This window comes from Scyliorhinus canicula, chromosome 17 (genome assembly GCF_902713615.1).
Source record: "Scyliorhinus canicula chromosome 17, sScyCan1.1, whole genome shotgun sequence".
In the NCBI taxonomy this organism is placed as follows: Eukaryota; Metazoa; Chordata; class Chondrichthyes; order Carcharhiniformes; family Scyliorhinidae; genus Scyliorhinus; species Scyliorhinus canicula.
Window position 1 is genome coordinate 63009506 of NC_052162.1, and position 26269 is coordinate 63035774.

Below are 26269 nucleotides of genomic sequence, written 5' to 3' on the forward strand. Positions count from 1 at the left end.
ACCCCCGATTGCATCAGCTAGAATCCAACGCTGGGCATTGCTACTGGCGGCATATAGATATGTTCTGGAGCACAGACTGGGAACGCGAGTAGCACATGCAGATGCTTTGAGCAGACTTCCCCTCCCAGACACTCCGCCGCAAATACCAAAAGTAGAGGAGACAGTAATGACTCTAAATTTTTTGGACAACCTACCAGTAGACGCACAACATATTCGGTTGTGGACGCAAAAAGACCCAGTTTTAGCCAAGATGAAGCATTTACTGCTAACAGGGGAACTGGAAAGACCAGTGGAGCTCCAGATGCACCCATACTGGAGCAGAAGGGACCAAATAACCGTAGATGACGGTATCCTATTATGGGGAGCCCGGTAATCGCCCAGCTCAGGGCCATCAGGCAATCTTAACTGAGTTACATCACGGACACCCAGGGGTGTCTAAAATGAAGATGCTAGCTCGAAGCTACGTTTGGTGGCCAGGTTTGGACATAGACATAGCAGCCTTGGTAGGTCGGTGCCAGGAGTGCCAACAGGGGCAAAGAGTGCCACCAGCGGCGCCATTGCACCCATGGGAGTGGCCAGGCAGACCGTGGACCCGCCTGCATATTGACCACGCCGGCCCTTTCATGGGCTCAATGTTTTTGGTGATAGTGGACACCCACTCCAAATGGTTGGACGTCCACCGGGTAAACACGGCAAGCACAGCATCGACAATTGAAAAGCTCAGGGACTCGTTTGCAACACATGGACTTCCGGAGGTATTGGTGTCGGACAACGGAACGGCATTCACAAGTGGGGAATTTGGAAAGTTCCTGAAGGAAAACGGAGTCCGTCACATCAAAACGGCCCCTTACCATCCAGCGACCAACGGCCTGGCAGAGTGAGCGGTCCAGACACTTAAAGCGAGACTCAAGAAGCAGCCGGCAGCGTCAATAGACACAAAGCTCTCCCGCTGGCTGCTTGATTTCAGGACCACACCGCATTCCACAATGGGCATACTGCCAGCTGAACTCTCAATGGGAAGGCGGCTGCGAACGAGGCTGAGTCTCCTTTTCCCAAATTTAACGGGGAAAGTGGAGAAACAACAGGAGGCCCAAAGCAGGGGGCATGATAATAGTCAGCAGCAGAGATATTTCCAGGTGGGGGCACCGGTTTGGGTCAAGAAGTATGGGAATGGACCAACGTGGGTCAAAGGCACGGTAGAGTCCCAAACAGATCCCATATCCTATGAGGTTTCAATAGGAGGTAAGGTGCTGAAGAAACACCTAGACCAAATAAGGGCAGCGGAACCATACCTGGAGGCAGGCGAAGCAGGACCGCCTCAAGCTGGGATAGCCCAGACGGAAAGGATACCCACCCCAGCCCCGAGCAATTTCTCCAGACCCCGTCATCCAGTCGTCAGAGCCGGAGATGGACACTTTCGACGAGGCGCCGCGACACCTCTCCCCGAGGAGGAGGAAGAACAACTTCCAAGGAGGTCGTCAAGGAAAAGACAGGCACCTATAAGGTACACCCCGCCCACTTCGGAGAACGACCCGGTGGACGACACAGAGGTGACAGACCCAGACATGAGGAGCAGTAAGAAGCTCCGAGGAATGCCAGCTGGCAGGAATTCCTCGGACCTTGGGGGGGGAGGGGTGTAATGAACTCCAATTGGCTTTATTGGTTGGCCAATTGGAGTATGAGCTCCCTCAATGATAGCTCATTGAGGGGGCCCATATCAGCACCTGTGTAGGCTTTGTGAGCCAGTCTTAAGTTGACTGGACTGCTAGCAGCACTGTTTGTAGCTGCTCCTGTAATATCGTTATTGTAAATAAATATTGGTGTGGTGACGTAACTCCTGCCTCCCATGGATTACTACAGTGTTCTTGTCTATTGCCAAAAAGAAAATGCTGGAAAATCTCAGCAGGTCTGGCAGCATCTGCAGGGAGAGAAAAGAGCCAACGTTTCGAGTCCACAGCTGTGACAAAGGGTCATCTGGACTCGAACCTTTAGGTCTTTTCTTTCCCTAAAGATGCTGCCAGACCTGCTGAGATTTTCCAGCATTTTCTCTTTGGTTTCAGATTCCAGCATCCACAGTAATTTGCTTTCATTCTTGTCTGTTGCGACCTGGCTTGCTTCTGTGGCCTGGAGTCTGTCGCCAGATACCAGTACTGGGTGGGGACAGGGAGGGGTGTTTTCTCTCTCTCTCTTCCGCCGTGCTCCATGTCAGTGTGACCTTTTCCCGTGGACTGTGATGCTTATTTTCACACACGCACGCTCTTCCAGGCAAGCACATGCAGACCTTCACTCCTATATTCATTCACATACGCACACTCTCGCTGACATGCGCTCACTGCTTTATACACGCATGTTAGAGTTAGAGAAATACAGCACAGAACAGGCCCTTCGGCCCATGATGTTGTGCCGAACGTTTGTCCTAGTTTAATCATAGATCATAACATTTTGGACACTATGGGCAATTTATCATGGCCAATCCACCCAACCTGCACATCTTTGGACTGTGGGAGGAAACCAGAGTACCCAGAGGAAACCCACGCGCACACGGGGAGGATGTGCAGACTCCACACAGACAGTGACCCAAGCCGGAATCGAACCTGGGACCCTGGAGCTGTGAAGCAATTGTGCTATCCACAATGCTACCGTGCTGCCCTTGAGAACAAATTAATCTACACTCCATTATTCTACCCTAATCCATGTACCTATCTAATAGCCGCTTGAAGGTCCCTAACGTTTCCGACTCAACTACTTCCACAGGCAGTGCATTCCATGCCCCCACTACTCTCTGGGTAAAGAACCTACCTCTGACATCCCCCCTATATCTTCCACCATTTACCTTAAATTTATGTCCCCCTGTAATGGTTTGTTCCACCCGGGGAAAAAGTCTCTGACTGTCTACTCTATCTATTCCCCTGATCATCTTATAAACCTCTATCAAGTCGCCCCTCATCCTTCTCCGTTCCAATGAGAAAAGGCCTAGCACCCTCAACCTTTCCTCGTAAGACCTACTCTCCATTCCAGGCAACATCCTGGTAAATCTCCTTTGCACCTTTTCCAAAGCTTCCACATCCTTCCTAAAATGAGGTGACCAGAACTGCACACAGTACTCCAAATGTGGCCTTACCAAGGTTTTGTACAGCTGCATCATCACCTCACAGCTCTTAAATTCAATCTCTCTGCTAATGAACGCTAGCACAACATAGGCCTTCTTCACAGCTCTTTCCACTTGAGTGGCAACTTTCAAAGATCTATGAACATAGACCCCAAGATCTCTCTGCTCCTCTACATTGCCGAGAACCCTACCGTTAACCCTGTATTCCGCATTCATATTTGTCCTTCCAAAATGGACAACCTCACACTTGTCAGGGTTAAACTCCATCTGCCAATTCTCAGCCCAGCTCTGCATCCTATCTGTGCCTCTTTGCAGCCGACAACAGCCCTCCTCACTATCCACAACGCCACCAATCTTCGTATCATCTGCAAATTTACTGACCCACCCTTCAACTCCCTCATCCAAGTCGTTAATGAAACTCACAAACAGGAGAGGACCCAGAACTGATCCCTGCGGTACGCCACTGGTAACTGGGCTCCAGGCTGAATATTTGCCATGAATATTTGGAAGGTGTTGTTGAAGGAGCCTTGGTGAGTTGCCTGGTCCCTTAATGGATTTTTGACATGCTTTCCTCTATACGCATTGGGCACCTTTCCACTGACGTACAGGTCTTTCAAACAGATGACGGACAGCATGTGCCGCAGGAGGCTTGGCCTCAACCTGTGGAGGAGGCACCTACCTGCTTCCGGTGATCGTCAAGGTCACCACATCCCTGAACGTCTACAACTCATGAAGACCAACTATTATAATGAACTAGGTTTCCTAGTACTGTTCTCTGAGAGACAACCCACGCATTTCACTGGCTTTCCACAGGGAGTTGGGATTTCCCTAAAGTCCACGGAAAATGCAGTGATAATAGCAGGATTTTAACTGGAAGCGGATTTGTGGTCAGTGAGAAGTGAATTCAACCCAAGACTGGAGGCAACCAATCAGCACCAAGATAACACTCAAGAGGTTGGGCGAATCAAGACCATTACAGCAGGGTTCTTTCAGTTATTCTTTCCCTGGGTGTGGCGAACATTTTTCCTATCCCTAATTACCTTTCAGGTGGTGGTGGTGAGCTGCCATCTTGAACTGTTGCAGTTCATGTGGTGTAGGTTAGGGACAGGATTCCAGGATTTAGACCCGGCAACCATGAAGGAACAGCGATATATTTCAAGGTCAGGGTGGTCCGTGACTTGGAGGAAAATTTGCAGGCGGTGGTGTTCCCATGTGTCCACTACCCTTGTCCTTCTTGGTGGTAAAGGTCAGGGGTTTGGAAGGTGTTGTTGAAGGAGCCTTGGTGAGCTGCCTGGCCCCTTAATGGATTTTTGACATACCTTTGAGGGTCTCTTCTTCTTCCATCTGATTTTCCTCACATTAGTTCCCATTGTGTATTCTGAGATCAATATGTCATTAGGGTCCTAACTGTGATGATTTGCATTAGCAGTCATGAGAACGTAACACGAACAACATCACAGAACCCCTGGGTCAGGCGGGCACCCTGGCTTAGTTAAGGGGGCGGTGGACAGGAATTAAATGGGAACTAGGCAATAGGTGTCTGCCCAGCTTTTTAATTTCTGGGAAAGTGGATGAGAATTCCACCCAAAATGTTCCAAGAGAACAGTGATTGAGAGAAACGTGACAGAGCGTCAACTAAAGACAGTGAGGTGGGTGACTGTTTTTGCAGAAATGAAACTTCTGACAAAAACAGCACCAGTCAGGTTTTGATGAGTCACAGAAAGATTTCTGACCACAAGTCAAATACATTTGGGGAACAAGGAGTATCCAGAGCAGAGCCCTTCTGTTGACTTGCACCAGCTGATTACAACATTGTTTGAAACTCCAGTGATAGCAGATGACTGTGACCAGTTTAACATGAAAACAAATTGCTTAATTTGAAAGAAATACTATGCTTGGAATTTAACCTTATCTCTGTGGGAAAAAAATTCATTATTTGGGGTGCTAATTACAGTGCACTGTACAAGTCTTTTGGTCACTTAGATTGACTGACGTTAGCTTTATTGAGTGAGTGGCTGGAGCATGTTGCATTTTCAGATATTTTTCATAAACGACAACGTCTCTAAAGCAGATTACTTCAAATTCAGCCTTTATCCGTGCTCACCCTAACGTTCAGAAGTAGGTTGAACCTCAGACGAATTAAAATTAATCCTATGCACCAAGCATGTGCCTCACATTAACAATCTACCCATGAATCTCTGGGGTATTCACGAGGTGTAGTTCATGTACCTACTCATGAACCGAGGAGACAAATACTACACTGCTGCCCCAAATCTCAGGCAAGAAACGCAAGAAAACTTTATCAAAAGTAGATTTATACTGAAGCAAACTAAATTGCCAGATAAAGCATTAAATGAGGTTTAAACTCTATTTTGAAACCTAAATAATCAGAATATTTGAATATTTAACCCCTTCAAACAGCAAAGGGGCAATGATTTTGTAATTTCAAAATTGGAAATTTGTCACCAAACAGCTTCCAACTACTTTCAGATTTAGAGGTGATAGAATGGAGGCAGGTAGGGGTTGGTTTAGCACAGGGCTAAATCGCTGGCTTTGAGAGCAGACCAAGGCAGGCCAGCTGCACGGTTCAATTCCCGTACCAGCCTCCCCGAACAGGCACCGGAATGTGGCGACTAGAGGCTTTTCACAGTAACTTCATTTGAAACCTACTTGTGACAATAAGCGATTTTCATTTCATTTCATTTCATTTTCATTTCAGGTATCTGCTTCCACAACCTCCCCTGACAACGCGTTCCAGGCACTCACCACCCTCTGCGTAAATAAAACCTGCCTCACACATCTCCTCTAAACTTTGCCCTGCGGACCTAAAACCTGTGCCCTGTGGTGATTGACCCCTTAACCCTGGGAAAGAGTGTCTGCCCATCCACTCTATCCATGTCCCTCATAATCTTGTAGACCTCTATCAGGTCACCCCTCAACCTCCGTCTTTCTAATCAAAACAGTCTGTGTCTATTCAGCTTCTCGGGCATGGACAGCACGGTAGCATGGTGGTTAGCATAAATGCTTCACAGCTCCAGGGTCCTAGGTTCAGTTCCCGGTTGGGTCACTGTCTGTGCGGAGTCTGCACGTCCTCCCCGTGTGTGTGTGGGTTTCCTCCGGGTGCTCCGGTTTCCTCCCACAGTCCAAAGATGTGCGGGTTAGGTAGATTGGCCATGCTAAATTGCCCGTAGTGTCCTAAAAAGTAAGGTTAAGGGGGGGTGGGGTTGTTGGGTTGCGGGTATAGGGTGGATACGTGGGTTTGAGTAGGGTGATCATTGCTCGGCACAACATCGAGGGCCGAAGGGCCTGTTCTGTGCTGTACTGTTCTATCTATGTTCTATGTTCTCCACATAGCTAATTCCTAATTACTAAATTACTTGCTGCACTTGATTCATGCATGGGACACGCAGATCCTTCTACACCACGGCATTCTGCAGATTCTCTCCATTAAAATAGTATTCTGCTTTTCTATCCTTCTTGCCAAAGTGGACAACCTCACATTTTCCCACATTAAACTCAATCTGTCAATTTTTTCTTCACTCATTTAACTATCGATATCCTTTTGCTGACTCATTTCTCCTCAGAAATTGCTTTCCTACCTATCTTTCTATCGTCAACAAATTTAGAGGCAATTTGCCCTCATTAATATGAATAATTAAAGCTTCAGGGCCCGGCATTGATCACCGCGGCACTCCACTTGTTACAGTGAGCTAACCTGAACGTTTCCCATTTATCCCGAATCCCTGTTTCCTGTTAGCCACTTTTATAATGTAGCACTGTTCTAGCTCTTTGTTCTACTCTTAGACAGTGGCAATGTTCTGAGAGTTGGACTGTGGTAGGAAACCGAAGCACTCGGAGGAAACCCACGCAGACACGGGAAGAACGTGCAGACTCCGCACAGACAGTGGTCCAAGCCAGGAATCGAACCTGGGACCCTGGAGCTGTGAAGCAACTGTCCTAAACACTATGCTACCATGCTGCCCACGGTAGGGTGATGGAACAGTATTGCAGCAATAAGGTAATCAGCAGAATTTTACTGAATGTAAAGCAACAACATCATATAATAACAGGCAGTAAAATAAAGAACTTTTATATCAAAAGCCCCGATAACTGACATTTTCTTTCAAAATTAACAGGAAATACTTGCTTATAAAGCAAAGTGTGCTAAAGAAAATGTGTTTCTTCTTGGTTTCATTATTGACACTGCCTCTTTGTGCAAATGTTTACGTGTTGTAGTCAATGAGGTGTCCCGAAAAGGAGAGTCAAAAACAGTTTATTTCCTACTCGCGCTCGGAAATACAATAAGAAAGTAACTGTTCAAGTCCCAGCCAGGACCATCCTGAGATACCGACTCCTCCTGGGGCGACTGTTACTTCGGGGAATCAACGAACCCGCTGCTGGGACTTGTCTCCCTCAGTGGGGGAGCTCATACTCCACGAGCCCCACAGGGACATCAATCGGGGCATCCATGTGGGCCTCACGGGGTTTATAACAACCTCATAGAATCATAGAATTTAGAATCATAGAATTTACAGTGCAAAAGGAGGCCATTCAGCCCATCGAGTCTGCACCGGCTCTTGGAAAGAGCACCCTACCCAAGTCCACACCTCCACCCTATCCCCATAACCCAGCAACCCCACCCAACACTAAGGGCAATTTTGGACACTAAGGGCAATTTATCATGGCCAATCGGCCTAACCTGATCATCTTTGGACTGTGGGAGGAAACCGGAGCACCCGGAAGAAACCCACGCACACACGGGGAGAACGTGCAGACTCCACACAGACAGTGACCCAAGCTGGGAATTGAACCTGGGACCCCTACTATTCAACCGTGCTGCCCTAAACTGCAACCATTTGTATTATTTTATAAGTTGATGGTTAAAAATGGAATTAGCGGCTTCAACAATGAAAGTATTAAAAGTTGTTGGGATTGAACAGCAGAATAGAACTACACTGTGGGTGATGGATGTGGAGAAAAAAGACACTGGGCAGGATTCTCTGTTGTGAATCCGGCTCGCTACCGCTGCCAACAAGGACAGAGAATTTGGCGCTCAGCCAAACCTTCATTCACTGCAGTGGGACTGGAGAATCCCGTTGGCAAGGAGAAATGGAGAAGCCTGTCGGCATGGATGAATGGAGCATCCCGCCGGCAAGGAGGAATGGAGAATCCCGCCGGCAAGGAGGAATGGAGAATCCTGCCGGCAAGGAGGAATAGAGAATCCCGGTGGCATGGTGGAATGGAGAATCCCGGTGGCATGGTGGAATGGAGAATCCCGGTGGCATGGAGGAATGGAGAATCCCGGTGGCAAGGAGGAATGGAGAATCCTGCCGGCATGGAGGAATGGAGAGTTCTGTCGGCAAGGAGGAATGGAGAATCCCGCCGGCAAGGAGGAATGGAGAATCCTGCCGGCAAGGAGGAATGGAGAATCCCGCCGGCAAGGAGGAATGGAGAATCCCGCCGGCATGGAAAAAATGGAGCATCCCGCCGGCAAGGAGGAATGGAGAATCTTGCCGGCAAGGAGGAATGGATCGGCATGGAGGAATAGAGAATCCTGTCGGCAAGGAGGAATGGATCGGCATGGAGGAAGCGAGAATCCTGCCGGCAAGGAGGAATGGAGAATCCCATCGGCAAGGAGGAATGGAGAATCCCATTGGCATGGAGGAATGGAGACTCCCATCGTCAAGGAGGAATGGAGAATCCTGCCGGCAAGGAGGAATGGAGAATCCTGCCGGCAAGGAGAAATGGAGAATCCTGCCGGCAAGGAGGAATGGAGAATCCTGCCGGCAAGGAGGAATGGAGAATCCCATCGGCAAGGAGGAATGGAGAATCCTGCCGGCAAGGAGGAATGGAGAATCCCATCGGCATGGAGGAATGGAGAAACCCGGTGGAATGGAGAATCCCATCGGCATGGAGGAATGGAGAATCCCGGTGGAATGGAGAATCCCATCGGCATGGAGGAATAGAGAATCCCACCGGCAAGGAGGAATGGAGAATCCCGGTGGCATGGAGGAATGGAGAATCCTGCCGGCAAGGAGGAATGAAGAATCCCGTCGGCAAGGAGGAATAGAGAATCCTGGTCACATGGAGGAATGGAGAATCCCGGCGGCATGGACGAATAGAGAATCCCGGCGGCATGGAGGAATGGAGAATCCCATCGGCAAGGAGGAATGGAGAATACTGTCGGCATGGAGGAATGGAGAATCTAATCGGAATGGAGGAATGGAGATTCCTATCGGCAAGGAGGAATAGAGAATCCTGGTCGCATGGAGGAATGGAGAATCCCGCCGGCATGGAGGAATGGAGAATCCCGCCGGCATGGAGGAATGGAGATTCCTATCGGCATGGAGGAATGGAGACTCCCATCGGCAAGGAGGAATGGAGAATTCCGGCGGCAAGGAGGAATGGAGAATCCTGCCGGCAAGGAGGAATGGAGAATCCTGCCGGCATGGAGGAATGGAGACTCCCATCGGCAAGGAGGAATGGAGAATTCCGGCGGCAAGGAGGAATGGAGAATCCCATCGGCAAGGAGGAATGGAGAATCCCGCCGGCATGGAGGAATGGAGATTCCCATTGGCAAGGAGGAATGGAGAATCCTGCTGGCATGGAGGAATGGAGAATCCCATTGGCAAGGAGGAATGGAGAATCCTGCCGGGAAGGATGAATGGAGAATCCCATCGGCAAGGAGGAATGGAGAATCCTGCCGGCAAGGAGGAATGGAGAATCCCATCGGCATGGAGGAATGGATCGGCATGGAGGAATGGAGAATCCTGCCGGCAGGGAGGAATGGATCGGCATGGAGGAATAGAGAATCCCGCCGACATGGAGGAATGGAGAATCCTGCCGGCAAGGAGGAATGGAGAATCCTGCCGGCAAGGAGGAATGGAGAATCCTGCCGGCAAGGAGGAATGGGGAATCCCGGCGGCAAGGAGGAATGGAGAATCCCGCCGGCAAGGAGGAATGGATCGGCATGGCGGAATAGAGAATCCTGCAGGCAAGGAGGAATGGAGAATCCCATCGGCATGGAGGAATGGAGAATCCTGCCGGCAAGGAGGAATGGAGAATCCAATCGGCAAGGAGGAATGGAGAATCCCATCGGCAAGGAGGAATGGAGAATCCCATTGGCATGGAGGAATGGAGAATCCTGCCGGCATGGAGGAATGGAGAATCCCATCGGCAAGGAGGAATGGAGAATCCAGGTGGCATGGAGGAATGGAGAATCCTGCCAGCAAGGAGGAATGGAGAATCCCGCCGGCAAGGAGGAATGGAGAATCCCGGTGGCATGGAGGAATGGAGAATCCTGCCGGCAAGGAGGAATAGAGAATCCCGGTGGCATGGAGGAATGGAGAATCCTGCCGGCAAGGAGGAATGGAGAATTCCGTCGGCAAGGAGGAATGGAGAATCCCATCGGCAAGGAGGAATGGAGAATCCCGCCGGCATTGAGGAATGGAGAATCCCATCGGCATGGAGGAATGGAGAATCCCATCGGCATGGAGGAATGGAGAATCCCATCGGCAAAGAGGAATGGGGAATCCCATCGGCAAGGAGGAATGGAGAATCCCGCCGGCAAGGAGGAATGGATCGGCATGGAGGAATAGAGAATCCTGCCGGCAAGGAGGAATGGATCGGCATGGAGGAATGGAGAATCCTGCCGGCAAGGAGGAATGGAAAATCCCATCGGCAAGGAGGAATAGAGAATCCCACCGGCAAGGAGGAATGGAGAATCCCGGTGGCATGGAGGAATGGAGTATCCTCCAGGCAAGGACGAATGGAGAATCCCGGTGGCATGGAGGAATAGAGAATCCCACCGGCAATGAGGAATGGAGAATCCCGGTGGCATGGAGGAATGGAGAATCCCGTCGGCAAGGAGGAATGGAGAATCCTGCCAGCAAGGAGGAATGGAGAATCTAATCGGAATGGTGATTCCCATCGGCAAGGAGGAATGGAGAATCCTGCCGACATGGAGGAATGGAGAATCCTGCCGGCAAGGAGGAATGGAGAATCCCATTGGCGTGGAGGAATGGAGAATCCCATCGGCAAGGAGGAATGGAGAATCCTGCCGGCAAGGAGGAATGGAGAATCCTGCCGGCATGGAGGAATGGAGAATCCCGGTGGCATGGAGGAATTGAGAATCCCATCGGCATGGAGGAATAGAGAATCCCATCGGCATGGAGGAATAGAGAATTCTGCCGGCAAGGAGGAATAAAGAATCCTGCGGGCAAGGAGGAATTGAGTATCCTGTCGGCATTGAGGAATGGAGAATCCCATCGGCATGGAGGAATGGAGAATCCTGCCGGCAAGGAGGAATGGAGAATCCAATCGGCAAGGAGGAATGGAGAATCCCATCGGCAAGGAGGAATGGAGAATCCTGCCGGCATGGAGGAATGGAGAATCCTGCCGGCATGGAGGAATGGAGAATCCCATCGGCAAGGAGGAATGGAGAATCCCGCCGGCAAGGAGGAATGGATCGGCATGGCGGAATAGAGAATCCTGCAGGCAAGGAGGAATGGAGAATCCCATCGGCATGGAGGAATGGAGAATCCTGCCGGCAAGGAGGAATGGAGAATCCAATCGGCAAGGAGGAATGGAGAATCCCATCGGCAAGGAGGAATGGAGAATCCCATTGGCATGGAGGAATGGAGAATCCTGCCGGCATGGAGGAATGGAGAATCCCATCGGCAAGGAGGAATGGAGAATCCAGGTGGCATGGAGGAATGGAGAATCCTGCCAGCAAGGAGGAATGGAGAATCCCGCCGGCAAGGAGGAATGGAGAATCCCGGTGGCATGGAGGAATGGAGAATCCTGCCGGCAAGGAGGAATAGAGAATCCCGGTGGCATGGAGGAATGGAGAATCCTGCCGGCAAGGAGGAATGGAGAATTCCGTCGGCAAGGAGGAATGGAGAATCCCATCGGCAAGGAGGAATGGAGAATCCCGCCGGCATTGAGGAATGGAGAATCCCATCGACATGGAGGAATGGAGAATCCCATCGGCATGGAGGAATGGAGAATCCCATCGGCAAAGAGGAATGGGGAATCCCATCGGCAAGGAGGAATGGAGAATCCCGCCGGCAAGGAGGAATGGATCGGCATGGAGGAATAGAGAATCCTGCCGGCAAGGAGGAATGGATCGGCATGGAGGAATGGAGAATCCTGCCGGCAAGGAGGAATGGAAAATCCCATCGGCAAGGAGGAATAGAGAATCCCACCGGCAAGGAGGAATGGAGAATCCCGGTGGCATGGAGGAATGGAGTATCCTCCAGGCAAGGAGGAATGGAGAATCCCGGTGGCATGGAGGAATAGAGAATCCCACCGGCAATGAGGAATGGAGAATCCCGGTGGCATGGAGGAATGGAGAATCCCGTCGGCAAGGAGGAATGGAGAATCCTGCCAGCAAGGAGGAATGGAGAATCTAATCGGAATGGTGATTCCCATCGGCAAGGAGGAATGGAGAATCCTGCCGACATGGAGGAATGGAGAATCCTGCCGGCAAGGAGGAATGGAGAATCCCATTGGCGTGGAGGAATGGAGAATCCCATCGGCAAGGAGGAATGGAGAATCCTGCCGGCAAGGAGGAATGGAGAATCCTGCCGGCATGGAGGAATGGAGAATCCCGGTGGCATGGAGGAATTGAGAATCCCATCGGCATGGAGGAATAGAGAATCCCATCGGCATGGAGGAATAGAGAATTCTGCCGGCAAGGAGGAATAAAGAATCCTGCGGGCAAGGAGGAATTGAGTATCCTGTCGGCATGGAGGAATGGAGAATCCTACCGTCAAGGAGGAATGGAGAATCAAAGACATTAATGGAATCCATTTACCTCTCCCAAGTGTCGTCGGTCATTAAATAGGCTTTGACACTTACTAAGCAGAAAAGTGGTAACAAGCATTTCTGAACAGCGGAAGGTGTGAGCGTTTTTAGCCACTACATCATTAATACATACCCAATGCCATTGAATTGTTCTTAATTAAAGTGTTAACATACACTCAAGAGGCGATTTCAATGTGCTGGATCGTCACTTTCTCAGAGTGAATAAAGCAGGAGGTAATGGAAGATCAGGCAATCTGAATGAATTTTGCTTTAGTGAGATGTGAATTAAAAAGGGTTTGAATCTGACAAGCAAAGAACAAAACAATCAAATCACAGCTTTCTGACAACGTATGTGGCGTCGTCACTTATCTTTTCTTTTCAGGGCTGTGTAATCGGCAAACAGGATACTGCGCAATATATCCAGCAGCATCAAAGCCTTAGATTAAAGAACTGAGTGAGTCTGTAACATACAACTGGTGGAGGTTTGGTGGGAGCAAAACAAATACCCACGTAATCAACAGTAAGAAGTCTTACAACACCAGGTTAAAGTCCAACAGTGTGGTTAATGTATTATGCCAATAATCCACCATTGTATTTGTATCTGTGCTGTTGCCCTTGTATTTGTATCTGTGCTATGCTGTTGCCCTTGTGAGCTCCACCTATGGCCCATGGCATTATCCATAGGGGAACATGTTGGGGACTGTATGGGCTCCGCCCATGGCTCCTCCCCTTGAAGGGAGGTATAAAGAGCAGTCGACCTGTAGGTGGTTCTCAGTATTGGATCAGTCACAGGCAGGCACTGTTCTAAGTTGATTAAAGCCACGGTTTACTTCTACTCATGTCTCGAGCGAAATGATGGTCGCATCAAACAGGTTTGTTTCAAATCACTAGCTTTCGGAGCACTGCTCCTTCCGCAGGTGAATGAAGAGGTAAGTTCCAGAAAGATATATATAGACAAAGTCAAAGATGCAAGACAATGCTTTGAATGCGAGCATTTGCAGGTAATTAAGTCTTTACAGATCCTTCCAGTCGGGGAACACTTCAGCAGTCAAGGGCATTCAGCCTCTGATCTCCGGGTAAGCATTCTCCGAGGTGGCCTTCAGGACGCGCGACAACGCAGAATCGCTGAACATAAATTTATAGCCAAGTTCCGCACACATGAGTACGGCCTCAACCGGGACCTTGGATTCATGTCGCATCACATTCACCCCCCCGCCATCTGGCCTGGGCTTGCAAAATTCTACCAACTGTTCTGTCTTGAGACAATTCGCACCTCTTTAACCTGAGATTACCCCAGTCTCTGGATCTGTAAAGACTTAATTACCTGCAAATGCTCGCATTCAAAGCATAGTCTTGCATCTTTGACTTTGTCTATACATATGTTTCTGAAACCTACCTCTTCATTCACCTGAGGACGGAGCAGTGCTCCGAAAGCTAGTGATTTCAAACAAACCTGTTGGACTTTAACCTGGTGTTGTAAGACTTCTTACTGTGCTCACCCAGTCCAACGCCGGCATCTCCACATCACGTAAGCAACGCATTAAACATTGACATTGTTAGAAACATTGTGACACTATTGCACATGACATATAAATGTTTATAAATTAGTGTTAGTTCCACACCCAGCTGGCATTCAAGCATTAAGAGCAAAGTCGTACCAAGTCTCCAATCTACAACTCAGTTTCCAATTGGCATTCATGGAGCACCGGATCACAGGAAGAAAGATCACAATCAAAGTTTTTAAAAAAATTTTATTTTTAAAATAAATTTAGAGTACCCAATTATTTTTTTTTTCCAATTAAGGGGCAATTTAACGTGGCCGATCCACCTATCCTGCACATCTTTTGGGTTGTGGGGGTGAAACCCACGCAGACATGGGGAGAATGTGCAAACTCCTCACGGACAGTGACCCAGAGCCGGGATTCGAACCCGGGTCCTCAGCGCCGTAGGCAGCAATGCTAACCACTGTGCCACTGTGCTGCCCTGATCGCAATCAAAGTTTAGCAGCAAACCCAAGTTCACTGGAGACCAAATGGAAGAGGTAAAAGTGGCTTTGGGTACAAATAGAAACAGCTTGCCCAGGAGAATAGGTGAGAATGAAAGAAGTGGCATATTAAAGATCACACACACAGGACAATACAGGTTCAGCAAACGTTAGCAAATAGCTGTAGTTACTCAGTCGCCAAGTGCTCTAACAATTAATTGCATCCATTTACTAATTTGAGGGACTACACATCTCCCAAACTCATGACCAAGCCGATAGATTGATTGATCACGGCCTTTGAACAGGTAATTCACCCTCCCATATCTTGTTCTATTAGTGCTTCCACGCTAAACTAAGTCCTCAGGTGAGGGAGGTGTCCATTGCGGGACCTAAAGCCTCTGTCACAGATGGGACAGACGGTGGTTGGAGGAACGGATGGATGGGGTACCCGGGTTGCTACATGTTCCTTTCACTGTTGACACTTGGCTTCAGCTTGCTCTACTTCAGGCAGTTTTGGGCCAGGGATTCCCAGGTGTCAAGAGGAATGTTGCACTTTTACAAGGAGGCTTTGAGGGTGTCCTTGAAGCATTTCCTTTATTCTCCTGGAACTCGCTTGCCGTGTCGAAGCTCCAAGTAGAACGTTTACTTGGGGAGTCTCGTGTCAGGCATGTGGACGGTGTGACCCGTCCGGCAGAACTGATCGAGCGTGGTCAATGCTTCAATGCTGAGGATGTGGGCCTGAGTGAGAACGCTGACTTTGGTGCACCTATCCGGCCAATGGATTTGTAGAATCTTGCAGAGGCAGTGCTCGTGATTCTTCTCCAGGGTTTTGAGATGCCTGCCGCCCATAGTTCGCATCTCTGAGCCACACAGAAGGACGGCCATTGCTACTGCTCTGCAGACCATGAGCTTGATGATAGGTCCGAGGTCCTGGTCATCAAACACTTTCTTCCTCAGACGACCGAAGACCGTGCTGACACACCGAAGGCAGTGTTAAACCTCATTCTTGCTGTGTTCCCATATTAAGAATGGGCTCCCAAGCTATGGAAAGTGGTCCACATTGTCCAAGGAAGGAATATCAAAGTTGTTGTATGCTACACAGGGACTAGTGGAGCTTAGTGGCCATTTTTGCAAAAGCACAAGGCAGAGGTACAGCCACTCACTGCTGAGGTAATGTAGATGTCAGCACTTTTGCTGTGTGTTTGTTCATTCTCCGATCATTCTGCTGCGTAATAGACCCATTTGGTTAATGATTACATTAATTTAATTAATCAAATGGCTGTATCACACAGTAGAATGATTTGAGAACCAACAAACAGGGAGCAAAAGTGCTGGCATCGACACTACCTTAACCACAAGGAGCCGTACACAATTCCTGACACAAGGTGCTTGTCCCTGTCACGGAAAGCAACTGCCGTGATCTCCGCCTGTCCTCCTGTACGAAATCAAAGCACCGGGCTCACAAGACCCACAGTTATTTTCCACTCTGGACGTGAAGGATCTACTTCAGTAAATGGTTGCAATATATCAGACAGCTAAGTGACGCATGCATTTTCATCACGATTCACCCTCAGAACTGAGTTAGTAGCCGAGTTACTTTTAACCCGTCGTAAGAAAATTGTAACAAGCTTGGCATCTTTACAAAGGGACAGGAAGGGACATGACATTGGGACGGTGATGCAGAAACATCATTTGTGTTCGATGAAGCTGGGAGAGTTCTGACCTGCGCTCACTCTCGAGGAGTCCCCAGGGATTAACGATTAATTTACTGGACACTGCTGCGAGCTACCCAGGAGCAAAATGTTGGGCATGAAAAGAATAATGTTTCTTTTTCATTTCTTTAAACACTTTAGTTACTTGTTATAAACATTTTAGAGATGGAAAATGAGGCTGTTCGACTATGTGGGGCGGTTTGAGGCATGAAATCAAATAATTAAACCCTGGAGTGCTTCCCCCCAATGTTAGCGCAGGCATCGATTTCCCTTATCTTGAAACGAGATAAAGATCCGGAAAACTGTGGGTCGCATAAGCCGATCTCCCTGCTAAATGCGGATGCAAAATTGTTGGCAAAGAGCTTGGCCACATGGATAGAGGAACCTGTTCCGGGGGTAATAGGAGAGGACCAGGCACCCCGCTCTTGAGAGACCTGCCTTGCAAATGTAACCAGCATTGTACAATATCAACTAACGAACATTTTAAAATTAGGATTTTACAAAAATAAACCTCCATTTTCATTTTTAAATAAAAAGAAAGGCATCCCTTTTTTAAATAAAAAGACCAGGCATCCCTTGTTAAGGGACGACACCAGGCGTCCAACATTAGGCAGCTCCTTAACGTAATAATGATGCCTGCGGAGGGGCGTGAGGTCGAGGCGGTGGTGACTATAGATGCAGAAAAGGCCTTTTAACTGGGTGGAGTGGAAATATTTGTGGGAGGTCCTGGCAAGGTTTGCATTCAGGCATGGATTTGTGGATTGGGTCCAGTTACTCTATCAGGCACTGGTGGCAAATGTAAGGACGAATCGGATACGATTGGAATATTTTAACCTGTATCGGGGGGAGGAGACAGGGATGTCCACTCTCCCCACTACTGTTTGCCCTGGCCATAGAGCCGTTGGCAATGCCGCTGCGAACATTGAACATTTGGCAGGGGATAGTGAGAGGGGGGTGGAACACAGGGTCTCGCTCAATGCGGACAATTTGCTCCTTTATATAACAGATCCATTGGGGGGGGATTGCAGGAATTATGGGGAGACTGGAGGATTTTGGCTGGTTCTCAGGTTATAAACTGAATATGAGGTTTTGCGATCCAAGTGGTAAAAGAGGAGGTTGAGGGAGATCCCATTCCGAACTTTATCAACTATTACTGGGTGGCTAGGATATCAATGCTTAGGAAATGGATAGTGGGAGGAGGGGTCGGTACAGGGCCGGCCCAAGGTACCGGCAACTCGGGCAGTCGCCCGGGGCGCCATGTGCTAGACTCGGGTCCCGCGCATGCGCAGTTGGGCCGGTGCCAACCAGCGCATGCGCGGTGGCCGCCCTCCCCCAGGCCGCCCTCTGCCCTCCGCCCTCCCCCCTTGCCCCCCCTCTCGCCCCCCCCCTCGCCCCCCCCTCGGCCCCCCCCCTCAGCCCCCCCCCCTCCGAAGGGCGCTGAAGTTCAGCTTGCCCGGGGCGCCAGCAACCCTAGGGCCGGCGCTGGGTCGGTATGGGAGCGGGTGGAGGCTGCATCTTGCAAGGGCACGCGTCAGAAGACTTTGTTAATGGCATCTCTGCCATTCTCACCGGCTCGGTACTCCACAAGCCCAGTGGTGGCGGCAGCCCTGAGAGTGTGGGGAAAATGGAGGCAGCACATGGGACTGGAGTGGGCATCGGTGTGGTCACCGATCTGTGATAATCACCGGTTCGTTCCGGGGGGAGAGGGGTGTGGGGGGGTGGGGGCTTTAGGAGGTGGCAGGGATCAAAAGATTCAGAGATCTTTTTATTGAAGAGGGTTTCCTGAGATTTGAGGAGCTAGAGAAGGAGTTTGAGTTGCCAGGTGGGAATAGGTTCCGGTACTTGCAAGTGCGGTACTTCCCGTGCCTCCCACTAAGAGGGCTATAGGATAAGGTGATGTCAAAAGCAGGGGAGGCAAAGGTCTCAGAAATATATATGAGGAACTGATGGAGTGGGAAGGTGTTCCAATATGGGAGGTGAAGAGGAAGTGGAAGGGAGAGTTGGGAGGGGAGTTGGAATTTGGGTTATGGGAGGAGGTCCTGAGATGAGTCAATGCATCCTCGTCGTATGCCAGGCTCAACCAAATCCAATTTAAGGTGGTCCACAGGGCTCGTATGACTGTGGCCCGGATGAGCAGGTATTTTGAGGAGGTGGAAGACATGTGTTGGCGGTATAAGTGGGTCCTGCGAATCATGTATATATGTTCTGGGCGCGTCTGAGGCTGAGGGGATTTTGGTAGGGATTTGCGGATGTCATGTCTGAGGTCCTGGAAGGGATGGTGACGCCGAGTCCAGAGGTGGCAATCATAGAATTATAGAATTTACAGTGCAGAAGGAGGCCATTCAGCCCATCGAAACTGCACCAGCCTTTGGAAAGAGCACCCCACTTAATCCCATGCCTCCACCCTATCCCCGTAACCCAGTAACCGCACCTAACGTTTTTGGACACTAAGGGAAATATATCATGGCCAATCCACCTAACCTGCACATCTTTGGACTGTGGGAGGAATGCGGAGGCACACACGGGGCGAAGGTGCAGACTCCGCAAAGACCCATGCCAGGAATCGAACCTGGGACCCTGGAGCTGTGAAGCAACTGTGCCAACCACTGTGCTACCGTGCTGCCTGGTTATTTGAAGTGTATTTGCAGTGTTGGAAAATCTAGGAGCCTGGGGGGGGGGGGGGGGGGGGGGGGTTGGAGAGGCCGACGTCTTGGCCTTTGCCTCCCTAGTGGCCCAGAGACGGATTTTGCTGGGATGGAGGGACTCAGAGCCTCCAAAGCAGGGGGTTTGGGTCTGGGACATGGCGGGGTTTCTCAGGTTAGAGAAAACCAAATTCGTCTTAAGGGGTTTGTTACAGGGGTTCGCTCGGAGGTGGCAGCCGGCGACTTTTTCAAGGAAAATTCGGTTGTCAGCAAGTGGGAGGGGGGAACGGCGGGAAAAAGGGGGAGGCCTGGAAGTGATGAATACGGGTAGGAAAACCAATGAAGGGAGAACCGTGAGATGGAGTAGCTACATGGAAGATGATAGTCAGGGTCTATGCTTGGGGGGGGGGGGGGATTGCTATGTTATTGTGGGTTTTTTGTGTTTGTTAGATCTTTCTGATTAAACGTTAAAGTTATAAATGCTTTAATAAAATATTTTCTAAAAAAAAATAATTAAAACTCCAGAGTTGTGAACTTCAGCCTGTGCTGAAACTAACTTCTCAGTTGGAAGATGTCAGAATAAAGAAAGAGCCCCGGTGCTCGTCCATCTTGAAATAAACATATTTAAATTGTCCACACAAGCTATCATATACATGTATCAGGCTGAAGTACCATATACTCTGCCCCCATGTTTAATGCTTCTGATCGTGATGCTGCCCATTGCTGGAGGATAACAGAGCAAAGGCCCGCAGAGTCGGGTGTGGGGGCAGAAAGAGCAGGGAAAAAAAGAGGTGTCATAGACAGAGTTCTTTCATATACTTCCCAATATGGAGCTTTGCGTTGTGTTTACACATTTGTCGCACTCTACCTGAGGACAAGCCTGATTTCAAGCAGTGCCGTTAGGTAAATGAGGCAATGCCATTGTTTTCTGGTTTGCATCCTTAACCTTGCTAATTTAAATCCCTGACGTTACTGTCCTGTTGCCCTGCCTCAGTGGGCTGCATCGCAGCACTGGCAAGAATCTGACAAGCATAGAACAAAACAATCAAATCACAGCTTTCTGACAACGTATGTGGCGTCGTCACTTATCTTTTCTTTTCAGGGCTGTGGAATCCACAAACAGGATACTGCGCAATATACCCAGCAGCATCAAAGCCTGAGATTAAAGAAATGAGTGAGTCTGTAACATAATGGCATTAGTGACATACAACTGGTGGAGGTTTGGTGGGAGCAAAACAAATGGCCATGTAATCAACAGTACAACGCATTAAAGTAGCCCCTTTAAAATAGCAAACAAAATTTGAGACCGAGGCATATAAGGAGATATTAAGGCAGATGGCCAAAAGCTTGGTCAGAGAGGTAAGTTTTAAGGAGCGTCTGTAAGCAGGAGAAAAAGATAGAGGGAAAAGCAGAGAGGGAGAACATTCCAGAGCTTAGCATATTGGGGATGCACGGAGAGGCCAGAGTTGGAGCGACGCTGAGATCTTGGAGGGCTGGAGGGCCAGAGGAGGTTACAGAGAAAGGGACAGAAGAGTCCATGGAGGGATTTGAAAACAATTTTAAAATTAAAGCAGAATTTTAAAATTGTGGTGTTGCTGGACCAATAAAGGGGTAAAAATGTACAAATGAGGCAGGAAACATTCATGACATAGTAAGAAAAATTACTTACATGAGACATTTTAATTTGGATAATTGTGAATAAAGTGTAGCCCACGCACAGCTGCTCTGTACATTGTAGCTCACAGGCTACTCAGCATCTCCTTTAACAAGGCTAATGGTCCACAGTACCTGAATGACCTCTCCATCCCCCTCTCCAGGGAGTTCACAAGTCTCTCCATGTCTTTGAACACTGTCATCAATCAGCTTGCTGATGTAGACAGTAGTCTGGGGGGGGGGGGGGGGGGGGGGCAGTGAGGGAGGTAGATAAATTGACCAAGCTAGTTAGAAACTGCTCACCCACAGCAAGCAGGCAAATAGCTGCTCTCTTCTCTGATAAACAGGCTCCTTCCCTGAGAGCAGCTGACACAGCTCTGCGCATGCCCGGGTAACCTAGCACTGTGCTTATGGCTGTCTGCCACTATCATCGTGACCCCACAAAAAATACAGCCTGCCACACAGCATGAATCAATTATCAATTGATTTATCAAACTTCAAGGCAGAATTAACCCTTTTGGCATGAAAAGAGTGCAACTCGCTCCAGACTGACAGAACCAATATTTTATTAACCTGAGATAAATGCCGGTTTGGTGGCTCTGAGTCCAATACCCAAGAACCTGTCCAGCACATGAGCACAGGAACTAGGCTGACCCTCCAGTGCTGCCCTCTGAGAAACCCCGCGATGCTTGAAAACTAGCAGTTTTAAACCAAACCAAAATCTGGCAAAGCCTAAAAAAACGGAAAAACTCAAGAACAACCACAACATGTGAAGATTTTTTGTATTTGTTCATGGGACGTGGGCGTCGCTGGCTGGACCAACATTTATTGCCCATCACTAATTGAGGGGCAGTTAAGAGCCAACCACATTGCTGTGGGTCTGGAGTCACATGCTGGCCAGACCAGGTAAGGACAACAGATTTTCTTCTCTAAAGGACAGTAGTTGGTTTTTACTACAATCGACAATGGTTTCACGGTCATCACTAGACTTATTCCACATTTTTATTGGATTCAAATTTCACCATCTGCAGTGGCGGGATTTGAACCTGAGACCCCAGAGCAGTATTTGGGTCTCTGGATTACTAGTCCAGTGACAAGACTACTACACCACCGCCTTCCTGATAAGTAGTTATATCAGCTTTGTACCTCAAGCAGTACATAATAAATTTTCTCAAGTTGCGGAAGACTAAAACCATTAGGTAGTGAAAGGAGGATTCGACATTGAGGTTGTCTATCTGGGAGGGGAATAGCATGATCCTTCACAAACGTCCCACAGGGTCCAATTTTACGGACTAATCGCAGTGGGAGACGGGAACGGAAAACGCGGAGACCTGTTTAAAAGTACATTGACTTTGGTGGGATCAGAATATTCTGCTGGTGAGAAGGTTCATAAAATTCTGCCCTTAATATTCGTATTAAATATTATACATCCTGGGTTAATTTTTAACTACAGTGATTAGCTGATCAATTTTAGAAGGGAGAAAGAAACACTTCTCCATCCGCCGCACCCGTTTTCTGATGCACCCCGGCTGGCAGCGGGATCTTCCGTCCTGCCAGCCAACCAGTGGGGTTTCCCATTGTGTGCCACCCCACGCTGTTGGGAAATCCGTGGGCATGAGTGTGCTGCCGGCGAGGCAGAGGATCCAGCCGACGGAGAATTCAGCCCTTGAACTTTCAACCGAATCACTTCTTTCGCCACTCACTCTCAGCTAATTTTGGCCATTTCTTTCCTCCTCCACTTCCTCCTCCTTCAGCCTCTCCTAGTACTTCCATCAATTGCTCTCCCTCCATTACCATCCATTTACCCTCATCTCTTTATTGCACTATTTAACTTCCATTGTCATTCATTCCCCCTTCCATTTTCAATCCTCTTTGCTGCTACCAATCCTACTTCCTGCCATTTCTCCTCTCACCCCACCTCCATTTTCCCTCTGCCATGACTTCACCATATGTTCATCACAAAGTAAGTCCTTTTTGTCATAAACTCATCTTTATCCTTCCTGTACATTCACCCTTTCCCTTGCTATCTATTCTGTCTCCTACCCCTTAGAATCACAGAACGTTTACAACACAGAAGGAAGCCACTTGGCCCATCATGTCTGTGCCGGCCCTCTATAAAGACAACTCACCTGGTCCGACTCCCCCACCTTCTTTAAAAATAAATTTAGAATACCTGATGGAACCATCAATTCACCAGACACGTGTTTCCGATATGAATCTAGGCTTTAATCGACTTACTTAAGAGCCAGCCTGTTACCCGTTGATGATCTCTTAGTGAACTCAGGCTGACTCTGGACAAGGGTATTTATACAGCTGCTCTAGGGGGAGGAGTCATGGGCGGAGCCCAGTACAAGTTCCTGAGTACTCCCAGAGCTACTCCCCCTAGTGGTAGGATAGCGCTACTGCGCTTACAAAGACAGTATGAATTATCATATATATATATTACATTCACCACAGTACCCAATTCATTTTTCCAATTAAGGGGCAATTTAACATGGCCAATCCACCTAACCTGCACATCTTTGAGACCCATGCAGAATGTGCAAACTCCACACGGACAGTGACCTGGGGCCAGGATTGAACCTGGGACCTCGGCGCCGTGAGGCAGCAATGCTAACCACTGCACCACTCCACCACCATACCATTCCCCCATCTGTCCCCTGTAGACTTGTGAATGTTTTATCTTCAGATAATTATCCAATTCCTCCTTGTCTGCATTTAATGCTTTCCCCATATTCTTCCCCTTCACTTCTGAATTCCGTCTCTCCTATACAGTTTCCCTCAACCTATTGATATGCTAGTGCTGTGGTTATAGCAATGGACTAGCAAACCTGAAGTAGAAAGTTCAAATCTAACCTTAGCAAGTTGTGAATTGAATCCAATTAAGGTGGTAATTGGACTAACACCAGAAAATCAATTCCAAAATCTGCTGGGTTGTTTTAGAAATCTGACTGGTTTAGTGATGTCCTTCAGTTAAGGTAACCTCCCGACCATTCGATTTACATATAACTCTTGTTCACACTGTGTGATTGACTCTTATTGTAACTCGTCATTTTGATTTACAGAGAAAGTGCGCTTTCATTTTGGAAGATCAAAAAATATCTGTTTTTTTCTTCAAGGTACCTGGAGCATGTGTTTGACATTTCCAGGTAATTCATACAAAGAAGAGGCTGTCTGATGCCAAATAAATGAATAATTGTTATATGGCCATACTGTTCTGCGAAGTGCAATTGTATGTAGTGATACATGACAGTGTTTCTACTGGGCACCATGCATTCCAACCTGAGTAGCACAGAGGCAAAGGAGTATCAATGGTGCTTTCATCGATGGTTGCTGTCACAGATGGTAATGAACCAAACTCTGCACTGTTAGCAATGACACATAGTACTGAACAGGTGATCCCTGTTCCTCACACACTGCACAAATCTCTGCCAGTTAAATTATCATCTACTTTGTTAAATAAATAAAGAAATAGTCTTGCTTGAAGAATTGCTGTAAAGTAACAAGTAGGGATGATTCAGTTTGTGACTGACGGCAAGCAACTTTGCTTTAATACAAAATGGGAATCAATGATACAATTATCTTCCACTCAAGCAAAAGAAAATTTCACATTGACATCAACACACTTACTTATATATTAATTATTATTAGTCTAAATTACATGTGGGAAGGGCAAGGGAGTTTTAACAATGGCAGTTTGATCTCAGCTAAATGAAATGGCACAAAAATGCTGCAGGATTTTTGTTCAAGTGTCTTATCAGCCGGCATAAGTGTGTTAACTAAATATTTGTGAGTAAATTCAAATTTGCTATATTAAGGGGTGCTGATCGACTTTTTACATCCCCTTTTTTCACCTGGGACACAAACATTTTTGCATTGTGTCTAATTGAGAAAAATCAGCTCCGAGCAAAATAAAGATTATTTCAGAAAATCCAGCATGGCCTCATTGAATTGTGCATGAGGTAATCAGAGAAGGGTTTCCTCCAAATGCTTATTAAAGCATTCTTTTCAGGCTTAAAAAAAAAATCTCTGCCAGTTGCTGAATTGACAAGTGCCCTGAATGCATGTTCTAGACAGGAAGAGTCCATTTTGAATTTCAGTTTACTGACAATGGCTGTGATGGCGAAACGGTTGATCATAATAGCACCAACATTCGTGGAATAGGAAGAGACACAAAGAAAAATCTAAATATGGTAGGGGCCCCTTGCTCCTGCTCACTATCTAAGTGCTTTCACAGAAAATCCTGTTTGAATGATTAGTGAAGATAGGGTTGGGTTCTGTTGTGATACCTACTGCAGTTGAATAGTCTGTTGATGCTGGCCAGGCCAATAATGAAGAAAAGCCTATGCTTTAGCCACAATGCCCTCACCTTAGGGATGGTTGAGTTTGGGATGATGTTGGGCTCTTCTTCCATCACCTTTTTTGGCCAGAGGTCTTCCCCCGAACATCAAGCCATTGTTGTCAGAGAACATCTAAAATAGCAAGGCTTGCATTTGTATAGCACCTTTCACAAGCTCAGAGCATCCCAAAGGGCTTTACAGCTGAAGAGGTGCTTCTGAAATTTCTTGACTATGTTAAGAAATGTGACAGCCAATTTGTACACAGCAAGCTCCCAGAAAGAGCAATGTGGCAATGAGCAGATAATGGTTTGATCTAACAGCTGAGATGCGCCTGACTCGGGATGTCTCATGAGAGGTGTCGGTTGGCATTGGTCTCCACAAACGGGTCCAAAATATACTGGCATTTGGCGGGCCTCACAGGCGATCGGGGGTCCCTGGGTGCTCAGGCTCTGGGCAGGATGGTACCCTGGCACTACTGATGCCACTCAGGCACCCTGGCACTGCCAACCTGGTACCCTGATAGTGTCACCTGGGCACCCTGGTTGTGCCACCTGGGCACCCTGGTTGGCACTGCCAGCATGGCCAGGTGGAACTGTCATGGTGCCATGGTGGCATTTTGGCTGCACCTGTGATCAGGACTGGGTGAGGTGGAGTGTGGGGGCCCTTATACATGAGTTGGGGCTTTGAGGGGGTTTCGGAGACCACAATGCGGGTGGGGGTGGGGTCTAGAGATCGGAGCTCGTTAGTGCAGGAACTGGGACTGAGTGTTGCCTTTGATGGACGTTCCTCACCAAGGCCTGAAATGAAGCAGAGTCCTGTTTGATAGTGGGGTCTTTCCTGGTGTTGCCAGCGCTGGGAAACACCCGGCTAAACACCTTCAACATGGGAATCTATTTAATTTCTGTTAAATCGTGCCCAATCTGTTTTTAGTGATGTTGATTGAGGGATACCATCAGGAAACATTTGGATTGGATTGGATTGGATTTGTTTATTGTCGCGTGTACCGAGGTACAGTGAAAAGT

At 48.3% G+C, this 26269-nt stretch overlaps 1 protein-coding gene across 1 annotated transcript in view; it reads right to left on the minus strand.

The window, feature by feature from the left end:
• The window catches only part of mpp1 (membrane protein, palmitoylated 1), a 104506-nt gene extending 83381 nt beyond the window's left edge, over positions 1–21125 (minus strand). The window contains exon 1 of the mRNA XM_038775681.1: positions 20924–21125. Coding sequence (XP_038631609.1) covers positions 20924–20932 — 9 coding nt within the window. The 5' untranslated portion in view covers positions 20933–21125. The remainder of the gene's footprint in view (positions 1–20923) is intronic.
• Between the last annotated feature and the right edge of the window lie 5144 nt (positions 21126–26269).